Raw genomic sequence first — 24589 nt, forward strand, 5'->3', positions numbered from 1 at the left:
GAGTTGAAAACATGTGCCCAACGCTTCTGATGTTGGAATTTATCGATGCAGCCTGCATTGAGGAAGATGGAAAAGAGGAAGACATAGCTCCGATCAAAGGCTTCCTAGTGAATCAATCAACTTTGTAATCGTATGACCTAATTTCAATGTGAAAAGTAAGCAGTATGTCAACTAATTCAATCAATAATGACAAATTTATAATGATAATCATCACTCACATAATTAGACAAAATTAATTCAGTAATTGTTCATATCTCACTAATCAAGACACACAACTCTGACACATTGGCGCCGGTAATAATTTGAGAAAATGAATTTATTGAATGTAATCAAGGAGCTAGTGTCACTGTCGGACACTGGGACATGTCTTTCATCAAAAGTGTCAGTGCTACAGAGATCAAGACTATAAGATTGTAGTGCATATGAAAAGAAAATAGTTGAATTGAAGTTACAAAAGCACTACAAAACATATAATAGTAAACTAATACTTGATTTGCTAGTGGAATATATATGCGTAAGACTTATGCAGATGAACGCACAAGCGTGACAACATTAATTTTTTTAACTGTTCATATAAACATGCAAATTTAAAGTAGAATATTGAGATTCACACGTCCCTTGAATTCGGGATTCACCATTCATTGCACAATCACCTATGACGAACAATCAAGGTATGCAAAAATAAAACTACTTACTGTACAGAGCAGAGAATAACAAATCAAAAAACGCTTAACAGAAATTTATTTTTTAATTGATATGCAAGCTTAGTATCAATGGACATGGTGATGAATATGAGAAAGGGGAAAAACCCTCAAACTAATAATCGAAAATAATAATAAGTAGAGTGTCATCATCGGATAAAAAGAAGACAAATAAAAGAGATTAGAATTGAATTGAATAGAGAGAAAAAGAAATAATTAGTGATCTAACCTGAAAGGAAGAAGAAGAAGAAGAAGCAGCGTTAATCCATAATAACAATAATAATTAATAATTAATATGAATTGGGGATTGTCGTCGCATAAAACGAACGAGAGGCCGTATAAATGAATGAATACGAAGCTAACCCCACCTTACCCCACTTTGGTTTCGACATCTTTACTATGATTGCATCATTACCAAATTCCTTTTCACAAACTAAAACATATTTTAAAGAGGGACTCAATTGTTGGAAAAAATTTGAGTTCGAATTTTAATTACAATAATTTTTGTCAGATTTTATTTATTCGAATTCTAATTTTCTTTTAAAAATGGAGGGTTGAGAAAAAAAAAATTAGAGAATACTCAACCTGCAACTTAGTCTTCATTCTGTGTGTTTATTTTTTTCTTTTTGTCTAAAATATTGACTCTACCAATAAATGTCATTTAAAAAATATATTTTAAATGAATATAACTTTCATATGATTCAAATATTTAACATGCAGTACGATATAAACGCTTTCTGATCAAATGAATCTAATCCTATTAAGTGTAGTTTGAATTAAACAACGGTTTTTGTATATTTTTATACTATTACTCAATTTCTTATAAACTTTTAACCTTAACTGTAATTACCTTAAAAATTATAAGTATGAATGATTGATATGTGTTATCAATTCATAATAATTAAATTCTATATTTAAATTATGTTAAATTATTAAAAGTTATAGACAATTTGACATATATAACATGTAATATTCGGTCAAAATAAAATGTAACAAATTTAAAAATTAATATTACAAGATAACGATAATAATAGATCATGTTTAATAAATTAATTAATATTTCATATTAATAAAAATTAAATATGAATTAAAATGTATTATATATCTGATTTGGATCGATTTTAGAGATGGAATTCAAAATTCAATTTAACGCAGGAAATCTAAAAACATCCAATATTCTTTGGATTGTTCAATTTTGGATGCGTTTGGATATAAACACCTTTCCTAAATCATTATATATCACGGTTTGATCATTATATATCATGGTTTGATCGACCAAACCTATTTGAAATGGCTGTATCTAGTTTAGGCACGCCTTAAGAGAAGGAAATTGTGATGTTCATCGTCTGGATAATTGGCTATGGCTCCACTATTGATTGCTTGAATTTAAACCCAGCATTTCCCCTCCTTTACCTTTACATTCTGTGGTAGGATGTGGCTGGAGATGACCTCCTGCTCTTTGATTAGTTGAAGCCCTGTTGGCCGGATAAAGAAACTGGCTATACTAAATTTAAAAAAAATCCATAGCAGAAAAGCAAATGAATTCCCAAACGAAATCTGTTCTTTATACAATTATAATTTTTCCTGTTCAATAATTGCTAAAAAATGTGTTCCCAAATTTGAACTATACAATAATTTCTATCATAAATGTCATAAAAAAATTTCACCTATATGGCTGCCCTGTCCTGCAACAGCAACAAAAATAAACCGCTTGACAATATTTCTTGCAAACATTTGCTAACTAGAAAGAAAATTAACAAAACAAATCTCAACTGCTTTATTTTTAAACTAAGGTATGTTTTTTTTTTTAAACTATGGTATTCTTGCACGAAAATATGGAGACTAATCTATCAAATTAATTGAGATTCATTTAAGGGGTTGACTTCTACGGACATAAACTTTTTCATACGCGCCATTCAAGAATTAAATCAATTACCAAATAATTAAAATACTCAAGTATCTACCACTTGTGTCACACCATGTTGGTAAGACTACGATTACTTTATATGTGAATATGTATTCTTGAGTTTTTTAGTCTTTGTTAATCTAGTTCCTGCAAAAACATACAAATGAAAATGAGTAAGCAACATAAAACACTATTTACTTTGTGAAAACATTTCATATTTTTATTTTTTATAATGTGTTCATTTTTGTTGGGAGTATAAGATATGAAAACAACAATGAGTCAATAATATACAAAAGAAAATGAGTAAGCAACATAAATGGTCGTTTATTTTGTGAAAACATTTCATGTTTTTATATTTTAAAATTTGTGTTCATTTTTGTTGGGAGTACAAAGTATGAAAGAAACAATGGGTTAAATGTTTCATAACCACAAAAAACTTTAACACCACATATACAACCAAAGCCTTAAGGCATTTGGATATGTCACTTTTCATATATATCCAACATTTAATTTAATGATAGTCAATTTAAGACTAACCACTCACATTTGAATCTAACAGTTTTACCTTGATGAGAGACTCTTGAAGATAACAATTGTTATGGAGAAAAAATAAAATGCTTGTTAATAAAAATGCATTTGCAGAAATAACAAAAACAATTTTGACATTTTCATTGTTTTTAGATATGTAGACAATTATTCATTTCAAAAGTATCTTACCTCCTTATTAACAAAAGTAAAATGAACACAAATTTTAAGATATAAAAACAAATGTTAATAAGTTTAGTTCCTATAAAATTTTGAAATTTTGTTTAGTCCCTATAAAAAAAATCACATATTTTAGTTCCTACAAAATTATTCTACAAATATTTGTAGTTCTTCCTAGACCGAAATATCCTTCAACTTTAAAATTTTTGAATGCTTTTTTACAAGTATGTTAAGAACGATATTAAAAGTTCATCTATACAAATTTAAAATTTTTTAAATTAAAATGAATTAAATATGAATTTTTTAAATGTCATATGGTCAAGATAAAAGTACTTAAAATATGAACTTAGAAATATAATTTTCAACTTATTTTTTGTGAAAGAACTTTTTACAGTGTTGTAAACATGTCTGCAAAAAAATCATTAACAAATATGTATTCTTGTTTCAACAAAGACTAAAAATAATTATGTAGGAACAAGTCTATTTTTTTATAGAGACTAAACGAAATTTCAAAATTTTATTGGAATTAAAAACTTATTTAACTCTAAAAACAATAAACAACCCCTTATTTTTTTATAATAAATAAATAAATATCTAAAAGTATTGATACCTAAGTCAAAAATAGCATTTAGCACGATGTAGGCATTTAGCATATTTTAAATTAATTGAACACTGACGATAATATTTACAAATTTCAATTGTTTCAAGTACTTACATATTGAACCATTTACTAGTTAAACCCCTAAAACTTCTATATATAAATTTTTTTAGAGCTATTTAAAATATGAGATCTTGTAAGGTTGTACATCTTAAAAATGCTCAAGTTCCCATTGAATTAGAGGTACTATGTAGAATATGAAATAGAGAGAAGGGGCAATTATAAAGCTAACATGCTACTTAATTCCTTACATAAGAAGTTAAGCTCCACCTAGCCAAATGATAGGTGGGATCCCCTCGTTTGCTTGAACCCGATATTAAGACATTTCTTTTATTACCCAAATTTTCTAAAAACTGAAACATTATAAGTGCGAGGTAACAGCATCTTAATACTTAAGATAGTTCCAACACAGAATAGTCAAACAAGAAATAGCATGATCAAGACAAAATTATCTAACTGACCTTTTTGCTTCTTATCACGGCAGAAGGTGCTTCCGCAACAACATTCAAATGCTTTAATAGGATGGGTGTGATCATCGAAGTCAATACCATAATCCTGCAAACAGTTTCTCACATCTTGAGAGCTCAAACAACTTCACAGAAACATCGGATGACTGCAAAGTAAAAAGAGTTTGGTACACTATCATCTTTATCTAGGGACCTAAGATTACTTTTAGCTGCCTGTGTTTTGTGCACTAAGTACAGGATTACCACACTGGCATCTAGCCTATGGTTATGTGATTCCCTCAAAAGTGCAGGTTTTGCATATATACCAAAAAATGTGGAAAAAGGCTTTAACAACATTCACAACTCAAAATGTATTATTTCTTTTTTCTGTTGGGACATTTATATTTATAGGAATGTGGAGGATGACTTGGACCAGGTACTATACCCCATTTATCCAAGATATTTGGGAATAGAGATACCCGTGTACCAAACATCTTCATAGACTTTCAATGGCAACAATCAACTATCAATCAACTATTGGAAAGTCTAAGGATACGGTAGCAACAACTGGCCAAATATTTCAGGATCACAAGAAATTTCGATGTCATATCATCCAAAACCTTAAGATATTAGGGATATGGATCACCTCTCTTAAATATTCAACCTTTAGCTCATTCAAAGTCGATGTGAGACTTAACCACTCACACTTGAACTCAAGAATCTTCCACTCAAGTGTGAGTCTCTCACATTATACTTGCACTATTGTTATTATGAAAAGGACACATCTCTTGACTACATCGTCGAAAAACCTTTCAATACAAAGAGCCAATACACCAGGCTCCAATTCCATTCTCCCATAAAGTCGAACCAAGGTTGATACCACTTGTTGGGAGTCTATAGGCACATGAGCAACAACAGACCAAATACACCACAATAGATTTCGACGCCACATCTCTGCCCAAACCTTTTAAGGTATATGAATCACCTTTCTTATATCAAACATTTAGTTAATTCATAGTTGATGTGAGACTTGACGACTCACACTTGAACCCAACATCAACTATTAAACCTAAAACTACAAACAAAATACCGAAAATTCCCTAATTTAAAATTTAGGCACATCAGTTTTTGAAAGATCATTAGGCAGATACATAGGCGGAATCTAGATTGGACCACCAAGGTGGTCCACTGTGGAAACTATAACGACGATTAATGACACTACTTCAGAAGTATAAGTTAACAGTTCTCTTGATATTTACGACCGAGACAATGACTCGATCTATGTAAGTTCAATAAAAATAAAAATAAATGAACCGACACCAACTAGGTCACCCTCTCAATCTCAGAGATGAGGAGAGTATTAATTTATATTTCTAAACAGTGTCTTCGATCATCGTTTAAATTTTGAATGATTTCAAGCATTGGTCTTTAGTAAGGTGGTCCCCTATAGAATTTCCCAAATTAATATAGTAAAACCACTTAAATATCACATGATCACTTTTTGTTGTTGTCACTTCCTACTATACATTATGATTTACTTTTAGATATGTATTTTATTAGTAGTGTTTCTTTTGAATATCTTCAAGATAAAAATTTAAAATAATACGAGAGACAAATGTTTGTCTTTGGTCAATTAGTTAAAAAAAAATTGAGAATCATTTAGTTAAAAGAAAGTGCATTTCATTTGTAGTGTCTTTTTAATGTCTTCTAGATGAAAATTTGAAGAAAAATATTATATACACTGTGTAAATTATACACGAGATAAATAATTGTCACTGATTAATTAGTTAACAAATAGTCTTTTGTGAATCAATTAATTAAAAGAGAAATAATATTTCACTAGTAGTGTATCTCTTGATTATCTTCTAAATACAAATTTAAAGGAAATTATAATACATTAATTATAATTTCCGTTAAATCATACAAGGTCCTGTGCATGTCAACGAATATTTTGCTACACAAATGCACAATCAAAATAATTCTTTATATGTCACTATTTGAATGCTACTATTTAGAAGCAATGTTTGGAGATAAAACAAATACGAAGCAAATGTCTTGTATTGGTCTAAATGCACTTACCCATGTCAACTCCTCGTACGCATTCACATTTCTGTTAGTAAAGAGGGCAAGCTGCAGACAATGACCAAAACAAACTATAAATTCATTCTCAAAAGTTAAGTTTCATAGTCCTCCATTTATTGAAGTACATTTGTATGTTAAAATGAAAACGTATGACAGCCAAATTCTCACATGATAATAGTGTCGATCAGGTGTCTCCACTTCAACAGGAATGTCTATTAGATTTGCATCAGCGCATCTGAAATAAAAAACACAGAGATCATATTAGAAATGAAAAAGAAAAGAATAATAGCTGTAGTATGCACAAAAAAGAGCAAAGCAAAATAACTATTTACACTAACAGTGTATATAAATTAAATTCAAGCGAAAGAGTTTAATTTTCATGCACTGTCACTGGAAAAAGATGCGATGGACTTCAACAAATCTTGTATGAAAACAAAAAGTCGAAACGAAAAAATGATGTTCCATAGTAGACTGACATAAATGGAACAACAAAAATCCATCATAGTGGGAAACCAACAAAAGCAATTTCAGATGCATAGAAAAAGTGAAAGTATATATTGTGGTGCCAAAAAAATGATTAGGTAAATCCTATTTCATTCCTGAAGATTTTGATCCAAAATGACCATTCTTAGAATTTGGGTTGAGTTAGCTCAATCCTATAAAATCGATTTGTAAGGTGATAAATGTGTCTCATTTATAAACTCATTTTCAAGTTATATATCATCTAATGTGAGATTTTTAACAACAAGGATAGCATCCTAGCACAATTTCAGCCCCACAATAATTGGACTGGTTTGATTTTTCCTGTAAGAGATTGAGCTGGCTGATTCAGGTAAAAAGTATTTGAGTCGAACCAATTTCATCCGAATTAGAAATATGTTGTTGAATTTTGGAAAGCACCTATGATTGATGAATCTTGCAACATTCCCATTATATGTTGCGTCCAAGCATAATGCCTCTTCATCCTTTAACCCCACTTCTGAGCCCCAGTCTGCATCAAGCGTTACCGGATATGTATGTCTGTCATTGCCACTGCTCTGGACAATCCTTTCATATAACTCTGTATTGGTTAAAATTTCCCCAGCATATTCACATACAAAGCATCCCTTGGGCAAGTTTTCTAGTGATCTAACGCCCCATCCCTTTCCTTCTTGAGTCAAAAACACCTGAAGAATAAAAGATAACAACGTGCCAATCATAGATCAAACGCTAAATTTAGCAACAGATCAAACACAATAAATTTAGCAACAGTAACGGCTTGTAATAATAAAACATGTGTTACAAAAAATTATTTAGCAGAACTTATCAAATATGTGGGCAATTGCCGCAAGGGGAGTGAATTGACAGTTGACACGCTAATACAACCAAAGTAATGTAGTGGCCCAAGAAAACATATAGGAGATTGATACAGCAAGATGATTAGCTCCGAACTTAACTTTTTTAATCTTGTAGTCTGAATTTCTAATTTATATCTTCATTATACTATAAAGGTATGGAATAAAGAAATAGAGAATCAAAGACATAAATTCTTCCCTAAACATATTCCAATAGTCATTTTCCACAACTTCATCTAACAACCATAACAAAAGAAAAGTTTCAGAGAATAGTTTTAAAGAAATAGAGGATCAAAGACACAAATCTTCCCTAAACATATTGCAAGTCTCATTTTCCATAACTACATCTACCAACCATAAAAATATTTAACTAAAGTAAAAATTATCATCATATAAGTTTTAAGTTATTCAGAGAATAGTTTACCTGCAATTTACGTCTTACACCTCGTTGCACTACCCTATTTCCACACTGCATGTCACATCCACATTTTCTCCAGCACTCCTTTATAAACTTCCTAACCAGATGTCCCTTGCATGGTTCAGGATTGTGCTCATTCTTAGTCCTCTCAATTGGGCATTCTTTACAATACACATAATGATGATCTTGAGGTTCCAGTAGCATAGACATGCAATCTGATAAAAATTTGTCTTTCAACAAACCTTGTGAAGAGTAAGCAAACTCTCCCCCAGTTTCTTGAGAGCATGCACAAGGAAGTGATAAGGAAAGACAGTCGCCTGAACAATCAGAACAGCAATCCTCATCCGCAATCCGAGCAAGTGAAATATTTACATTAGCACTTTGATATATTACATTACATGGTATGTAATTAAACTTTGGAAAATCCTCACTTTCAGTCTCATCTAATAATGATATTTTAATTTTTTCTGAACCTTTTGATATGTCATCGAAATATCGAAAGGATTTCTTTTTATCCTCAGCAAGAGCTTGCCTTGGCTTAGGAATCAACCCCTTTCGACTTAAATTCAAGCCCATCTTCAAGTAACTTCTGCATAAATCATCTAATAGCTTCGTCATGGATAGTTGGGGTTCGACAGTCTTGCAAGACCTCAGGTATTTCTCCTCCACGGATTTCATAACAACATCCAAATTAGGAATATGGAAATTTGGTTGATCCAATGCAGAATCACAATTTAAAGAAATCTTAACTTCTCCCAAGGGTGAAGCAGCAATATCAATATTAGCCTTACTGATTCTGTTGTTATTATTGCATGTGGGGCTATCTTCTTTCTTTTGTGTATTCTGATACACATTTGACAGGTATTTGACAGAAAGATTTCCATTTGAAGCATCAGGTGAGCCTATAGAAAATCAGCAAGAAATTCACAAAGCAGCATACATTTCAAGAAAGTTCAAAAACTAAGTTCAAGTGTACAACCATGTGCCTTTCTTACGCGGCAGCAGAAAAATTTAAGTTAATGAATATAATTTGGTTATGGGGCACAAGATGTCAGAGTAGGTCAATTTTTCAGATCTTTTTAAAAAAATCCTCACAGAAAATATAGGAAATATTCTTATTACAAACCAACTGATTTCAGGATCTCCACTCCTAGTATCCTACCTTGAGACAAGAAAAATAAAAGAAAGACGGGAGACCTTTCGGGACTCAAACTGATAGAAAGTTCAATCATAATTGATATGCAACAACAGCAAAAGGAAAAAAGTAAAAGACATGTCGTTAGAAAGGCTATCATGATTACCATTGCAACTCCTCGAAACAGATCCCAGATGAAGCTTAGGTTTCTCAGTTCCTGATGTTGTAATCTTCTTCTGATAATGATCACTGGACAGTATTTTTCTCTGAATACAAGGGTGGCGAGGTTCATCAATTGGATCTTTACAATGCCCTGCAGATGATGCTTCCCCGGGACAATATTTTTTATCTCTAGCAGCCATGCAAGGTAAACTTGAGATCCTTTCTTGGTCGCTCAACCTTCTCTGCAATGCCTGTGAACTGGCTGTGGGCTTCATATCTTGCCTGGAAATTTGAGATGGTTTAATAGTTTCGTGTTTAAAAGTCTTTGGACGTATCTCAGTGTCTTCTACAGACAACACTTGTCTTGAGTTGTCAGTTGATGAAACATGGTTGTCCCTATCAACCAAGTGAAGTTTCTGTTTTGGTCTTTCTCCATCATGAGAACTGATTGGAGCTTTTCTCTTATGCTCTTCCTGCTTTTAGAAATAATATAACAAGGTGTCAGAAAAAAGCTGATAAATGTAGACTCAAATGCAGCAACGGAAATTACAAGTTAATAATAATACACAAAAAAGATAGCAGATCAAGACAAATAAAACACTTGCAATTAAAAAGCACAACCGATCAAATCTATCTTTCAATATATAAATGAGTAAAGGATGTTCTGAGAAACCTTATCTTCCTTTAACTCAAAGTATGCATCTATAAGTGTCCGATAATTGTCTTCTTCAATAAGTTCCCAATTTCTATCGTACACTTTAACCAAATTCTTCAACACCGGTTTCACCTCATTCTCAGAGATTCCTAAGGCCCTCATAGCATTATAGGCTTTAATAACCCTTGGATTAGGAGACATGACCTAAGAGAGGTTCAATGCAATGAAAGGAAAGTTAACGTAGAACAAAATAAAAACAAATACAATATTATCAGTATACTTCAAGGGAACTTTGCACGAAAATAAAAATAAAGGAAAACATAAAAGAGACATGTTTCTCTATATTCTATATATATGATGACACATAATGCAAATTTACGATGTTAATACAGTAAACTGACAGATCTTGATCCAGTACTAATGAACCGAAACATCATGATTTTGGCAACGTTAAGAATAGGATATAAAAGCATAACAAATAATATGAAAACTATAGGGAAAGTATATGTTTTCTTTGTTAAGTAACAGCTTAGGAGAAGGGGAGGCCATCACATTCCAATGCAAGAGCATGCTAAAAGTTGTGTTAAGGGTTTATAGTGGTCCTATTTACCACGGGAATTGCTGACAAAAGGAATTAAACCAAAGCATTTAAACTGCAAGTAAAGGTGTATTTAACAACAGTAACAACAACCAAAGCCTTCTTTCACTAGTTCGGGTCAACTACAGATCAAACAAAGCCATAATATCCTGCCATGTATCAATGTTGAAATATCGCTTAAATCCAAATCTCCACTCATGGACTTTCTATATAGTTATCCTTGATTTCTTTCTACCTCTAATTGTTGACTATCCTTCACTTGGTACACCTTCTTTATCAGTGACTTTGTTGGACATCTTCGCACATGTCAAACGCTGTTGTTTTTAATTTTATCTTGTGAGACCATTCATCCATCATAATATTCTCGGCTTCACAACATTGAGGTTACTTTGTTGTTAGCACTTTACCATCAAGTACTCAGTCTCATACAACATTATATGCCTCGTAGTTGTTCAATAAAGTTTTCTTTTAAGCTAGAATTGTACATTTCAATCACAAATTGCATCATTAGTATCCAAGAAAACCCCAAGTCCCACAATTTAAAAGAGATAAGGTATGAAAAGAGTTAATCGAAAGAGCAGCACACTTCACCTTACAAGCCTATTTGTAAGAATGAGTAAGATCTAATATGAAAACCAAATATAGTACCATAACTTATATATTCAGATCACCACCAAATTATCCACACAAGCCTCATAGTGTTAGACATGAGATGGTGTATTGAGGAAAAATCAAACCCCTCATTGAAAAGAAATAAGGTCTGAAAAAAATTTATAAAATGTAACAATCTTCACTTTACAAACCAATTTTGTAAAGATGAGTTACGTATAATATAAAAATCAAAATATGGTATCAAAACTTATACATTTAGGTCACCGCCATGCACCAAGCCAAATAGTGTTGGATGTGAGATGATGTATTGAGAAAAAATTTAAGTCTCAAGTTAAAAAGTGATAAGGCCTAAAAAAGAGTTTATAAAGAGTTACTCTCTTCACCTTACAAACCGATTTTGTAAGGATGAGTTAGGTCCAACATATAGACAAATATGGTATTGTAAGTTGTACATTCTGGTCATCAGCAAAATATCCTCGCACCAAACCCATTAGTGTTTGACAGGAGAGAGCGTATTGAGAAGAATTCAAGTCTCTCATTGAAATGAGATAAGCCTTGATAATAGTTTATTAAGAGTGACTTCTCTCACCTTACAAAATTTAAGTCACACAATAAAAAGATATAAGACTTGAAAAAAGTTTATCAAGAGTAACTACTTCACTTTAAGTCTCAGTTTTTTAAGTGTCAGTTTTATAAGCATGTGTTAGGTTTAATTTAAAAACCTAATACTTGGTATGATGGACTTATGTTAAAGTTTATTCACTCTTAGTTTCTATAATACGGCCTTGTCATCTTAACCCACTACAATTCAAGAAAAAATACACCCACACTTGTGCAGTCTGCACTTCAAAGATAAAGTCTTTGTAGGAATTTTTTATCCTAGGATAATTCAACTATTTTACCTGGAGAAAAAAACTGGATTATCTTTCTGCTCTTCTTGAAAAAAGAATTTCTGTTCTGCATCAAAACAAGGGAAGAGTGGTGCCAAAGTGATATATGGCAGTGAGCCCTCAAATTGCATTTCTTCTTTTCTCCACGACAATAATTCACTTAAAATGTTTTTCATCAAGATATAATGAAGATACATTTTTAAAAAATAAAAAAGAAAATATTTTCACATAGTAAATGGAACCAAGAAAGATTCACTTACAGTGATGCCTACAAATGAATAGCCTTTCCAACGAATATCTATTCAGCAACCCGAGAAAATACCAACGTCGTTTTGTGCCATTGAATCCTACGCAAAGGAAAAAATGTAGGTAAAATTTTTCATGTAAAATAAACATTTCAATGATGTTTACAATTAATTTATTTATTACATAATAATTTCAATTTAAAAAATGAAAACAATCTTTTGGCATTGTCTCCAATCCAAAACCCTCCATGCAAGCATTTCCTTAATCCTCGTCGTCATTCAAACAATAACAAAAAAATTACAATAAAAAGTAGTAAATAAACTGAAAGCGATTTCACTCACATACACATTCAAACAACGGAGAATAAAATGCAGGTAGCTAAAGAATGATTTGGTGAAGTATGAGTAAGAAGAATGAAAGCACGCACACTAAAACGTGATCAATCGATATAGCGAGTTAAGCTTCCCTTGAAGAACACGGAACCTAAACGGATTGTAAAATTTTGAGAGAGAAAGGAAGAGTAGTTGTAGAGAAGAAGAAGCTAGAGTCCAAAAATTGTAAACCCTGAAACGAGAAATGTGTATTTGGTTGCAGAGAAAATTTCACCGAAAATTTGAGAAAAATAAAATGCGTGTGACTGCGCTCTTGTATTTATTCATTCAGGCGAAGCCGTAAAGTCGCTGGTTTATTATATTGGGTCCAGTTTGTTAAGTTTTAAATATGTTTATTTTTTAAATATTTAGTTTAGTTTTAAATATAAATATTAGATTGGGCCGAGTTAGACTTGAATTTTTAATCTGTCAAAAAATTCAAAGTTTGTGGTTTGTCATAGGCTTATTTTTTAAGTCTGACTTTGATAGAAGTCTGATATGGTCTGTTAGCTTAGTTAAAAACTTATTTCATTTTAAGATTTTTAAATAAAAAGTTTATTTCATTTTAACATATTTGAATAAGTAATTAAATATATATTTAAATATATTTCAATGAAATTAAGTCCTATTTTGATATTTAATCTCACACTTTGAAGAATATAATTTTATATACATTATATTTAAATTATATTTTATAATAATACTTTTAAATATGTCAAAAACTAAAGGAGATTAATATGAGTAAATTACTAAAAGTAGAATATATAATAAAAATATTAAAATTTAATATAATAAATATAGTAGTAAACAAATATTATTTATTTTTATTTAAATAGGTCGGGTTAATAGACCTAAATAAAATTATTAGGTGGTCTGTAGCTTGATATTTTTAACTAAATAAACTTTTTTATAAATCTTAGCCTTATCTGTTTAAAATAAAGTCTGATGTGATATGAGCTTAACGTAGGTTAGGCTGTAGGCTCATGTCGGTCGGTCTGGCTTATTCTCGTCCTTATATATCTTGTAGTATAAATATAAATTAAAGAACGGTGGTGTATGTGATTCAAATTTTGAATTACATAAAATCCAAAATTTGAACTATAGACACCCATTTTTGCTTATAAAAATATATTATTCTATAACTTTAAATTTATATAAAAATTAAATAATTCTATCACATTTAATATTATTATTCTTGCAATACTCTTACATCGATTTAGTAAAATTTTATTTTTTTTAATAATTAATTTATTGTCGAAGATCAAGTTTTCATGAAGGATAATTAAACAATATAACTAATTTTTTTATTACTCTAAACAAATTACATGAGGTCAAGAGTATAAAGTAGTATTTTTCTCTTGTATAAGATCGAAGGAATTGTGTCTCTTCTAAGCCATATGTATGGTATGCTTGTTATGACACGTTACTCTTGGTATACTTAAATTTGTTGGTATTTTTTCTTTATATAATAAAAATTTAGGATGAAAGAGGATGTTGAATCTTAAGTAAGAAAGATTTTAAAGTTTATTGAATATTTAAAAATAAATTTATATTTATCTTTTTCTAATGATTCTAATATGATGAAACTTACAACTTATTGAATTCAATGCATATAGTATTTTGTCTCAACACTTTGAAAGGCATTATTTGGTAACATCAATAAGTTAATTTATAGTTTATTAAACTAGCTTACAAGTTTGTTGGATTAAACGAAATGTGTTTAGTAAACAAGTTTTTTTACCAACTTATAATTTATTATGATATGTTATTTCAAGTAACGTTTGAACTTATAGCTTACATTGTCTTCTATTTATAATCTTATTATTTTATTTTTATTAATTTTTTATCTTTATATAATACAAAATAACTACCCTCTTACCCATTAGTTCATTGTTTCACGTATATCTTCTTCTTGATAAGCAGTGTACTAAGTTTCTTTAATTCATTGTCAAAATAAAATCATATTATTCATCTTATAAGAAATTGATTAAGGTATGCATTGTTATATTTATTATTATTTTTTCATCTTCTAATTTACCACTGTGATAAAGTTAAATTCATTTTTATGTCAAAATGTAAACAATAAATGAATTGCATTATTTTTACAATGATTGTTTATACATATGAATTTTGCTAAACTTTTTGAGAATTATTCAAATTTATATTTATATTGTAATAAAAAAATATAAATGGTGTAACAAAAAATAGTAAATCAATTGTATGGTTATAGTTTTTATTTCAAAGCTTTGTTGTTCTTTTTTTGGGCTTCTCCTACAAAAGTCATAAATGAGAGAAAATATAGTAAAGGATAAAGAGAGGAGGTAATGTGAGTGGGAGACATATCACGTGAAATGGTAATCACGTTGGGAGGAGAAACGTGGGAGAAAGGTGGAAGTTACGTGTATATGAGATATTAAATAATGTCACATTTTTTGTTATTTTAAATTAAATAATTATTTTATTTTATATTGTTAAAACTTAAATTCATCAAACACTTTAATTTCAATTAATTAACTTTTCAGCTATAAGTCATAAATTGTCAACTATTAATTAAATTTTCAGCTATCAGATAGCTTATAGCTTAATTTTACCAAAATAGCCTAAATTTTTTTTGACTTTTAACATGACATTCACAATAATTTGACTTTATGTATTTAAAATCTATTTGACAATAAAACATTAAAATGTAATAATTTTGTATGCTTAAAATATTAACAAATATATGATTTAATATAATATACAAATTTTGATATAATAATAATAATAATAATAATAATAATAATAATAATAATAATAATAATAAATATTTATATTTATCGAAATAACACGGTCTGTTAGGCCTAAATATTATTTATATAAAGTCTCAAATTGACTAAATTATAGGAGGAGGCCTTATATGTTTTTCTTTTTTTGCTATGTACTATAACAAAAATTGAAGTTACTATCTATCTCATTTTAAATGTTTTATTTGTCATTTTTTATTTAAATTATTTATTATTTTATAATATTAATACAATATTAATTATTTTTTTATTAATATATTATTATTTATTATATCTTAATTTATAAAAAAAAATTAGCCAATTTTAATTAATAAAGATATTTAAGTTTGTTAAAATTCAGTGTATGTTTTAATTATTCCTTGATTGTGCAACATTCTATGCTAATCGATAGTAGTCCTAGTCAATACAATTTCCTATGCATTGAATGTAATTATTGCAGCATCATTATAAATATGAAGGTGTGTGATCTCATTAGAGACACAAAAAACACAACAAATCACATATTTTACATGGTATCATAGCATGTTCTGATTTTGTGACCCGTCTTTGTGCTTCACTACCGCTGCCGGCGGCGGCAAATGCCGCCGGCAACACCATCTTTTTGAGTCTTTCAATTTTTTGGCTTCATACAGTCATCTATCACCATCAACTCCGGTTGCCTTTCTAGCAACCAGCCACGACGCTACAGCTGGCCTCAAAAGCACAACTTTTACTATGTGTTTTTCAGTGACTTTTTTTTTTTTTCTTTCAAACACAGTTGTGCCTTACACCAGCTGTCACTTTTTTGTTCTTTTTTTTTTTTACTCAGTTTTAGCTGTGCCGACACCAACTGATCATTTTCTAGTGCGCATCCAAAACCAACAAACATTGTCGCGCAACCCTCCAGCGAGCACGACAATGCTTCTCCCGTCGCCAACCAACATTGCACACGCGTCACGCGCATCTGCCTTCTCTATGTATGGGTCTCACGCGCCTCCACCTAATCTGTGTGTGAGAATGCATACACCTGTCTCCGGACCCCTTCTGCAGGTCTTTTCATGATGTAGTGATTTTTCAGCAACCTCTTATTTTTTAACTCTTCGTTCCATATTGCATCTGTTGTTGTGAGAACTTAGTTTTAAGAACAAGGTACCATTTGCTCAGACAACCATTTTATTTCCACCGACGATCAACCCGGTAGTGACACTAATCCTACATATGAATCATATTAGTGGCGCCTTTTATTTCCATTGACGATCAATCCAGTGGTGAGTGTATTCCCACATATGAATCATATTAGTGACACATTTTATTCCCACCGATGATCAATTCAATGGTGAATCTTTCACACATGAATCATTAATGGTGTCTTCTCTTTTCAAACTAGTCCAACAATAGTCAAACTTAGTTTCATTTTTTATGTGATAAAATATTTTGATGTAACAAGCTTAAAGCATAGTAAGCTTTAGCTTGAGGAGGAGTGTTAAAATTCAGTACATGTTTTAATTATTCTTTGATTGTGCAACATTATAGGCTAATTGATAGTAGTCCTAGTCAATACAATTTTCAAGGCATTGAATTTAATTATTGCAGAATCATTATAAATACGAAGGTGTGTGATATCATTAGAGTCACAAGAAACACAACAAATCACATATTTTACAAAGTTAATAAAATTTATTTTATCATTAAAATTAATAAAATTACTTTTCTTTAGAACCGTGTATAATTTAAATCGAACGGATAAATTTTGATAGAAAACTATCTTAATAAAATTAATGGGACGAAACCATGAACAAGTATTACATGTGCGATTTTCGGTATGTATTAAAATGAAGTTGGCAATGGTATGGTTAAGTTTGAGGGAACAAACTTTGAGAAATGGGAAGGAGCCTCGCATGTGCCATTTTTGTAAGATCAAAATAGAGGTGGGACTATAAAATTAGTTAAAGGCTTTAATGAACAATTCTTAAGGTCGACACTATTATAAGTAGGGTTGAAAATGAATTAAGTTGAATCGAATCTAGGTTAGGATCAGTTTAATTTTATAAAGTTTAGTTTAGTTTAAAATCAATTCGAGTTCATTACGAATTTATTTTTCAATTCAAACTTGACTCGATTCAAGTTTACGAATTACTTAATTTGATTCGATAGTTTGAATCAAATGAACCAAAAAAAAAATATAAAAAAAATTATGGAATAAATGTGTTTTTTCAATTTTAGGTTAAAATATTAATAAAAATTAATTAAAAAAATATTAACTAAAACCCATATAGTTTAAATTTCAACTAAGTTTAATAATCCATCTTCTTAGATCAATTTTTTCATTACTCTTGATTGTCGCGTGTATTGGTGATGCGCTTTTATATAAGGGAAGAGAAGAGTGTAATAGAGTATATCATTCAATGTGAAATTTTTAAGTGTTTAAAATATCCGATTTTGAACAATAATATAATACTTAAAACAATTTTGTTTATCTTCATGGAATAAATAAGAATTATATACTTTATTTTTAACTTTTAATTGACACAAGTTGCATCTCAAAATAATATTTATAACTCAAAATATTATCTTCGACAGAAATTGATCTGAACAACAAATACAATATGTCTCACCTCCGACTTGTTGACAAATTTTTTACAATATTAGAGATCGAATTTAGTTTTCCTATAAACAACGAAGTTGTATGAGTTTTTAGTAGATTTCAAATTATATAAAGAACTTCTTAGTATTAGATTTTCAAATAATTTTTATTTCGTTTCAAAATGACATTTATAATGTGTTCAACATCATCTTCATGCATGTATTTTAATAATTACACATAAACTAATTTTTTTTAACAACTCCCGAGTGAAATTTATTTTATACAAAAATAAAAACATATAAAATTAATTATATATATTGATTATATATATATATATATATATATATATATATATATATATATATATATATATATATATATATATATATATATATATATATATATATATCGAGTTAGTTCATTGATCAAATGGGCAAGGTCGACCCAAGACCAAAGCTAGTAAAGCTATAGCTATAGGTCTCGGAAAATAATTTATTTTTTATGTACATTTAGGTCTAAAAAAATAAATATTTAAATCATAAAAAAAATAAAAGGTCTTACAATTATAAAAAAAATTCAGCCATTAACATATTTAATTAAAATATTTTGCATTTCACAAAACAAGAGAGTAAAATTTAAATAAACTAAACTAAAGTCAAATATTGTTGTAAGAATTAAAAAGGACCTCTATTTTTTTTTTAATTAATACTTTACGTTAGAGTTTACTTACTTTAGGCCTTGATAAATCTTGGGCTGAACTAATAGTTCAAGTTCAACTCATTTATTTAACGAGTTCAATTTTCAATTAAAGCTCAATTTATTTGGTTTAGTAACGGAATGAACTAATTATTAAATTAAGTATCGATTTATTTTTAAGTTGATTGGTTTCATTCTCAAACCTAATTCTTATAAGTATGCGGTGAGAAGTTCATTTAATGTCGTTTAATAAAAAAAACTATTATGACAATGTTAGTTATAGTTAGTTAAAAAGTTTGTCTTTAAATACTATAAGTGTAAATGCATTGAAAAAATTGTTGAATGTTGTTGTAGCAATATTTGCTGAGAAAGAGAGAGGGATATGCAATTCAAATTAATAGGAAATCAAAAGAAGATTAAGGGAGAAAAATGGAGACTGTGAGAAAGGAGAAACTAGTGAAGACTAGGTGAACAATCTTGAAGTGACTGAATTTTGTAATTTTAAATCTCAATAGTGAATTGTCTTGATTGTTTTCCCGTGACGTAAGTCTCATCAATTGAGACTGAACACGTAAATTTGAGTGTTATTCTTCTCTTATATTTCTTTAATTTTCGTTTACTTTGATTTTGAAAACTGGTTTTCAAAACTGCATAAAGGAGAACGATAAATAGTCTTTGTTTTATGTGTTTGCAGAATGTTATCCGTTTTCAGCAGAAAATCAAGAACGTTCTACATTTTGTTTTTTTTTCTCCAATTGTTTGTCTTCGATTTTATTAGTTATTTCTTGTTGCAGATCCTAATATCATTTTAACAGTAATCCTATGTAAAATGATAACATTAATGATATTATTTTAAAAACATAACATACATCACATTGTAATTAAATGAATGTGAGGAGGGTGGAAATAGAGTATTGAGGTTTTATGAAAAATTGGTGTAAAATCATCCGAAACATTGGTAGGAGATGAGGAGGTAACCTCAATTTTGAATGGACATGTGGGTGAATGGATTGATCTTGAAACTTAAGTTTAATTGGTTGTTCTCTCTATCTCTAAATTGGGAGTAAGAGTTCAAACGAATAAGAGAGTTATTTTTATGGGAAGAATAACTACTAGCACAATTAATGAATGAATTAGAGAGGTGTGGTTTAGAGAGATAGAGTGGTGTGGAAGAAGGAGTCATCGGGTTGTACTCGATGAGGTCAACATATAGTTTATTGACGAAGAATATCGATGTAGGGTGGAGAACTTCAACTCAAAGACATAACTTACATATATACTATCTAAGGTATGTGTGTTTGTATGAGAATTAATTTAAAATAGATTTCTTATGAAAGATAATCTTATCTAAAAGGAAATTGTAAATTTAGCCACACAAACGTACACATTGTATAATGGATCAATTGAAACAGATAGTCATTTCCTTTTTTTAATGTCCTTTCTTCTTAGTGTTGTTCGAGATAACAAATTGATTTGATGTGCTTGTGTGATCGTGATCTTTCAAACTGATGCAATTGAGCATATATGGAATTTTTTGAGTTGGGTGTAAAGAGAAGAGTGTTAGAAGAAAAATACTGTATAATATGATATATGTGTATTTGGACAATTTAGAAAAAATAAATTAAAGAATTTTTAGTAGTAATGCCTTCCAAATTATATATGTGAATTTTTTGTGATTTTTTAGAATATTATGATTTTGTATTATAAATTAAATAATTTAACTCTCTTTTTATTAAATTATATTAAAAAAATTATGTTTTCTTTTTCTTAAAATATTATGTTTTTAATTGATACCGATGCAGTACCCGAGTTTGCATGTAGGGACAAGATATTTTTCGTCGAAGACACATAATGAGTTATTTTACCAGTCAAAAACCTCCAAGAAAAACAGTCAAAAGTTTGACGAAAACCAGTATAACGAATGAGATTATTTGTGTATTTTACTTTAAAGTATTGTGTTTCTCTATTTTATATTTTTATATGATATTGTATTTATGTTTTATTTTATATTAAATTGTATTTCCAATAATATTATTTATATATATATATATATATTTATAAATTTTTTGTTAAAAAATTATTTGTAATTTGTCGCCTACAATATCACAGTGGAATTTTCATTCTTTCTGACTCGCTGTTGATTTTTCACATATGGTTGGCAAACATGCTATTATTTATACAATTTTTTTTATTAAAACGACATTTGTTGAGATAAATAACAAAAGTATCACTTGTTGTCGTAACTCTTCTTTTCTCTTCTCTTTTTTATAAGTTGTATAATTTTCCTTCTTTTTATACCACACTCCTCCTATACAACTTATTTAAGAAATTTTTTCGTCGCTTATTATAAAAGTCCTTTCGAATTTTCAAATATATTAATTATTTATTTATTTCTGAACACACCTTTAATGAATATTTTGATAAGAACATAAATTAACTCTCTCTTGAAAAACATCAAACTTAATTAAAAAATAATATTAATTATTAATAAATTTAATATTATTAATAATTTTTTAAAATATCGTACTTTGATAAATTAAATCATATATTTAAGAACATGTGTAATATATATTTGAGACATAAGTCAGTTTTTGATCAATCAATACAAATTTATTTAAAAAATATCTGCTAGGTATCTTAATTAATTAACTAGTTAAATTAATTAATTAATTAATTAGTTGTTTTATATTAATGAATTGTTTATTTAATTACTTATATAAGTGTGTGTCACATTTAATATAAATAATTTTCTCAATTATCAAAATCATTTAATTTAATTTTCTTTATTTATTTTTTAATAATGACTTAAAACAAAAATATTAGTAATATTTACTACAGTACAACCAAAACAAAGAAGACCCTAATAATTAATCACATAATAATTCACATCTACTCATAATCGTCTTTTTTAAGCCTAGAGTTAAGCAGCGATACAAAAATAAGACCAAGTAACAGAGCGGCAGCTCCTCCAACAATTATTGCTATCAACTTTTGGGTGTTGCTGTTTCTGCTTTCCCCTGTATTCAAGAATTTCATATAAAATTAATAGATTTGACTCTTTTAAAAGCAACAATCCATTTTTTTTATAGAATAAGTAAATAATGTCAATTATTAATTATTAAATAAATTATTATTATTTTATATATATTTGTAATTAATTAAGTATGAGTAATTATAATATTAATTTTTAATTTTATTAATTTTTCATTTTAGATGACCTATATTCAAAATTAATAACTCAATTTAAATAATACACTGTTTCTTTCTTTCAAATTACTATATAAGTTAAAAGATACTAATAATACACCCTCTAGTACTCTTCCTAAATCCTAACACATCGTTTTATTGAGTAAGAAAAAAAATCATTTTTTATTGATTAAAATTTAATTTATTTTGAAATTGAATTTTAAAAACTAACCAATATTTCTCAAATCATTCAATATATCATAAATATTTTAAATAATTATGTTTTAAAAAATATTTTTGATTTAAATTATTCGGATTCATGGTGTAGTGGTCATATTTGATTTGATGTATCTATAAAAGATTTTTATATATGATATTTGTATTTGAAATACTCTATTAATTTGAGTCAATAAATATAACTTAAATAACAAACGCGGTCCCTTAATTTAATTTATTTTTTGATTTGATTATTTATTTTAGTTTTAAGTGACAATTTGATATTTTATATTTTAAAATGTAACAATGTTATCTTTATTTATTTTTTTGCAAAAATTCATCCAAAATTTCAAACAAGACCCATAAAATTAATTATCGTCATCAATATAATGCAAATTTCATCAAATTCATAACTAAATCTTTAAATAAATTCGTATTTTTATCTCTAACAACATCAAATAAAAAATAAAAATATGAGTTTATTTGAAGATTTGGGTTACGAATTTGATGAAATTTGTATTATATTGAAGAATATAATTAATATTATGGGTTTTGTTTGAAATTTTTAATGAATTTTTGTAATAAAAAGAATAACATTGTTGACATTTTAAAATATAAAAGATCAAAATGTCACTTAAACTTAAAATAAAGAACCAAATAAAAAAAAAAATAAAGACTCAAATGTTAACGAAAATTAAATTAAGGGATCACGGATGGTATTTAGCCATAAATATAATTTTTTTAAAACATTTTTATACCGTTACCAAATACAAATTAAACTTGTTTTAAATATTAACATAAAAAGATATTGCATATAAATGTTTTTCCAGACAAATATTGTTGACATCTGAATTTTTATTATATAAATAATAGAAAAAATAAATTTAAAAATGGTTTAAACTAACATAATAAAACAATTTAAAAAAAAATGTAATTTAAGAAGTGGTTATAAATTACCTGGAACAGAGTAACCAGCATCACCATTTGATTTCGGCATGTATTCATAGCTTATAAAACACTTATCAAAATATATTTGTGCCGAAACTGAACTATCACATTCTTCCTTAGCAACCTCAACTGCATCACCAACACATTCACTACATTCACATCTATTCAAATCACCTTCACACTGTGCCATCAATTTCACCCTTTTATAATTCATCGTGCAAAACCCATCACTATTTATAATCCCATTTTCCAATCTCATAAATGCCTCATCCATCAACTCTTTTAACTCTACAAAGGGTACTCCACAATCCTTGTGAAAAATAATGTTATTTTTCGATTCAGGAATAGTTGTTTCTTGAAATTGTTGTTGTTGTTCTGTTTTATATTGAACATAGCAACCTTGGAGTTGTACTCGTGCTGATGTGGAATCACTGCACAAGGTGTTTGAAAGTAAAGTTGTTACACATGTGAAACAATCTTGTATGGTGATGTCGTGTCTGCATTGAAAAAAGCCAGAGATGAAGGTGTCGTTGTTGATTGCTTCGTTGGTTTTGAAGAATTTGTATTGGGATGATTGTGCTATGAGTTGTTGGAATAATGAATTGAGTGGTGTTTGAGAAGAGTAAGATTGATGGTTAAAGGTTTGTGTTGAACATGTTTTGTATACTAGTAATGTGTTGTAATTGGAAATTGGTTTGGAAGAAGGTAGGAAGAGCAAGAAAGTGAAAGTGATGAAAAAGATTGTGGTGAAATAGGAAACATCCATTTTGGAGATGGTTGGTTTGTTGGTTTAATGTTATACTGGCATTTAATTTTGAGACATTGATTTGAAGGAACTAACGTTGGATATATTTTATGATATGTTGTACGCTGTTACTTTAATTTGGAATTGTGGTGGTGGTGGCTATGGGAGTTGGGTTTTTGGTTTGCTTTTTTCGTTCCTAATCCTATCTACCGAATGAATTAGAAGAGACTTTGTGGATTAGCAATACATCAAAGTGATAAATATTGAATACCTTGTCTTATTCCAATTTATACCTTGTGTTTCAAGTTATTCTATCAGTGATATTGGTTTGCTGAAAGGTTAATAGTTTTGTCAAACATTTTTATCAAAAGAAATTATAATTTAGTCAAACATTAATTCTCTTTTGATTAAGTATTTGATCCATCCAATTAATACGTGTTCTCTAATTTACATGAAGATGTGTATGATCACAAGTCTGATGAATCAATTAATTAAAAATTTAAATCAAATAAAAAAAGATATTTTTATTTAAT

The 24589-nt window shown here is 28.8% G+C and overlaps 3 protein-coding genes across 10 annotated transcripts in view; all 3 read right to left on the bottom strand.

Moving 5' to 3' along the window:
* The window catches only part of LOC101514885 (protein PHR1-LIKE 1), a 4239-nt gene extending 3040 nt beyond the window's left edge, over positions 1-1199 (bottom strand). Inside the window, exons 1-2 of one of the 2 annotated variants that reach the window (XM_073368004.1) lie at positions 931-1199; positions 1-137 (exon numbers count right to left, since the gene is read on the bottom strand). The exon at positions 1-137 is cut by the window's left edge and continues 1 nt beyond it. In XM_073368004.1, coding sequence (XP_073224105.1) covers positions 1-85 — 85 coding nt within the window. In that variant the 5' untranslated portion in view covers positions 86-137; positions 931-1199. The remainder of the gene's footprint in view (positions 138-930) is intronic. The other variant, XM_073368005.1, reaches the window with a different exon arrangement.
* A 1043-nt stretch (positions 1200-2242) lies between these two features.
* Positions 2243-13195, bottom strand: LOC101515419 (probable inactive histone-lysine N-methyltransferase SUVR2). Of its 7 annotated transcripts, XR_012162572.1 has the most exons (12): positions 12890-13195; positions 12563-12649; positions 12315-12369; positions 10221-10406; positions 9552-10023; positions 8257-9152; positions 7399-7664; positions 6667-6733; positions 6496-6546; positions 4432-4525; positions 2638-2754; positions 2243-2386 (listed from the first exon to the last, which is right to left on the bottom strand). XR_012162572.1 is itself a non-coding variant. In XM_012714434.3 (11 exons), the coding sequence occupies exons 4-11, from the start codon at positions 10401-10403 to the stop codon at positions 2699-2701; spliced, it is 2085 nt and encodes a 694-aa protein (XP_012569888.1). In that variant the 5' UTR covers positions 10404-10406; positions 12315-12364; positions 12563-12649; positions 12976-13195; the 3' UTR covers positions 2243-2698. The 7 variants fall into 7 exon arrangements, 6 of the variants coding, with proteins under 6 accessions (XP_012569888.1, XP_027189123.1, XP_027189124.1 ...); XM_012714434.3 differs by having other exon boundaries at positions 2243-2754; positions 12315-12364; positions 12976-13195; XM_027333322.2 differs by having other exon boundaries at positions 2243-2754; positions 12976-13195.
* Positions 13196-21822: 8627 nt separating this feature from the next.
* LOC101488617 (plasmodesmata-located protein 2-like) lies at positions 21823-24577 on the bottom strand. Its single transcript, XM_004495529.4, has 2 exons — positions 23321-24577; positions 21823-21978 (listed from the first exon to the last, which is right to left on the bottom strand). Exons 1-2 carry the CDS (start codon positions 24075-24077, stop codon positions 21851-21853), a joined length of 885 nt encoding a protein of 294 aa, XP_004495586.1. The 5' UTR covers positions 24078-24577; the 3' UTR covers positions 21823-21850.
* Positions 24578-24589: the final 12 nt, after the last annotated feature.

Source organism: Cicer arietinum, chromosome 4, assembly GCF_000331145.2.
Source record: "Cicer arietinum cultivar CDC Frontier isolate Library 1 chromosome 4, Cicar.CDCFrontier_v2.0, whole genome shotgun sequence".
NCBI classification, from domain to species: Eukaryota; Viridiplantae; Streptophyta; class Magnoliopsida; order Fabales; family Fabaceae; genus Cicer; species Cicer arietinum.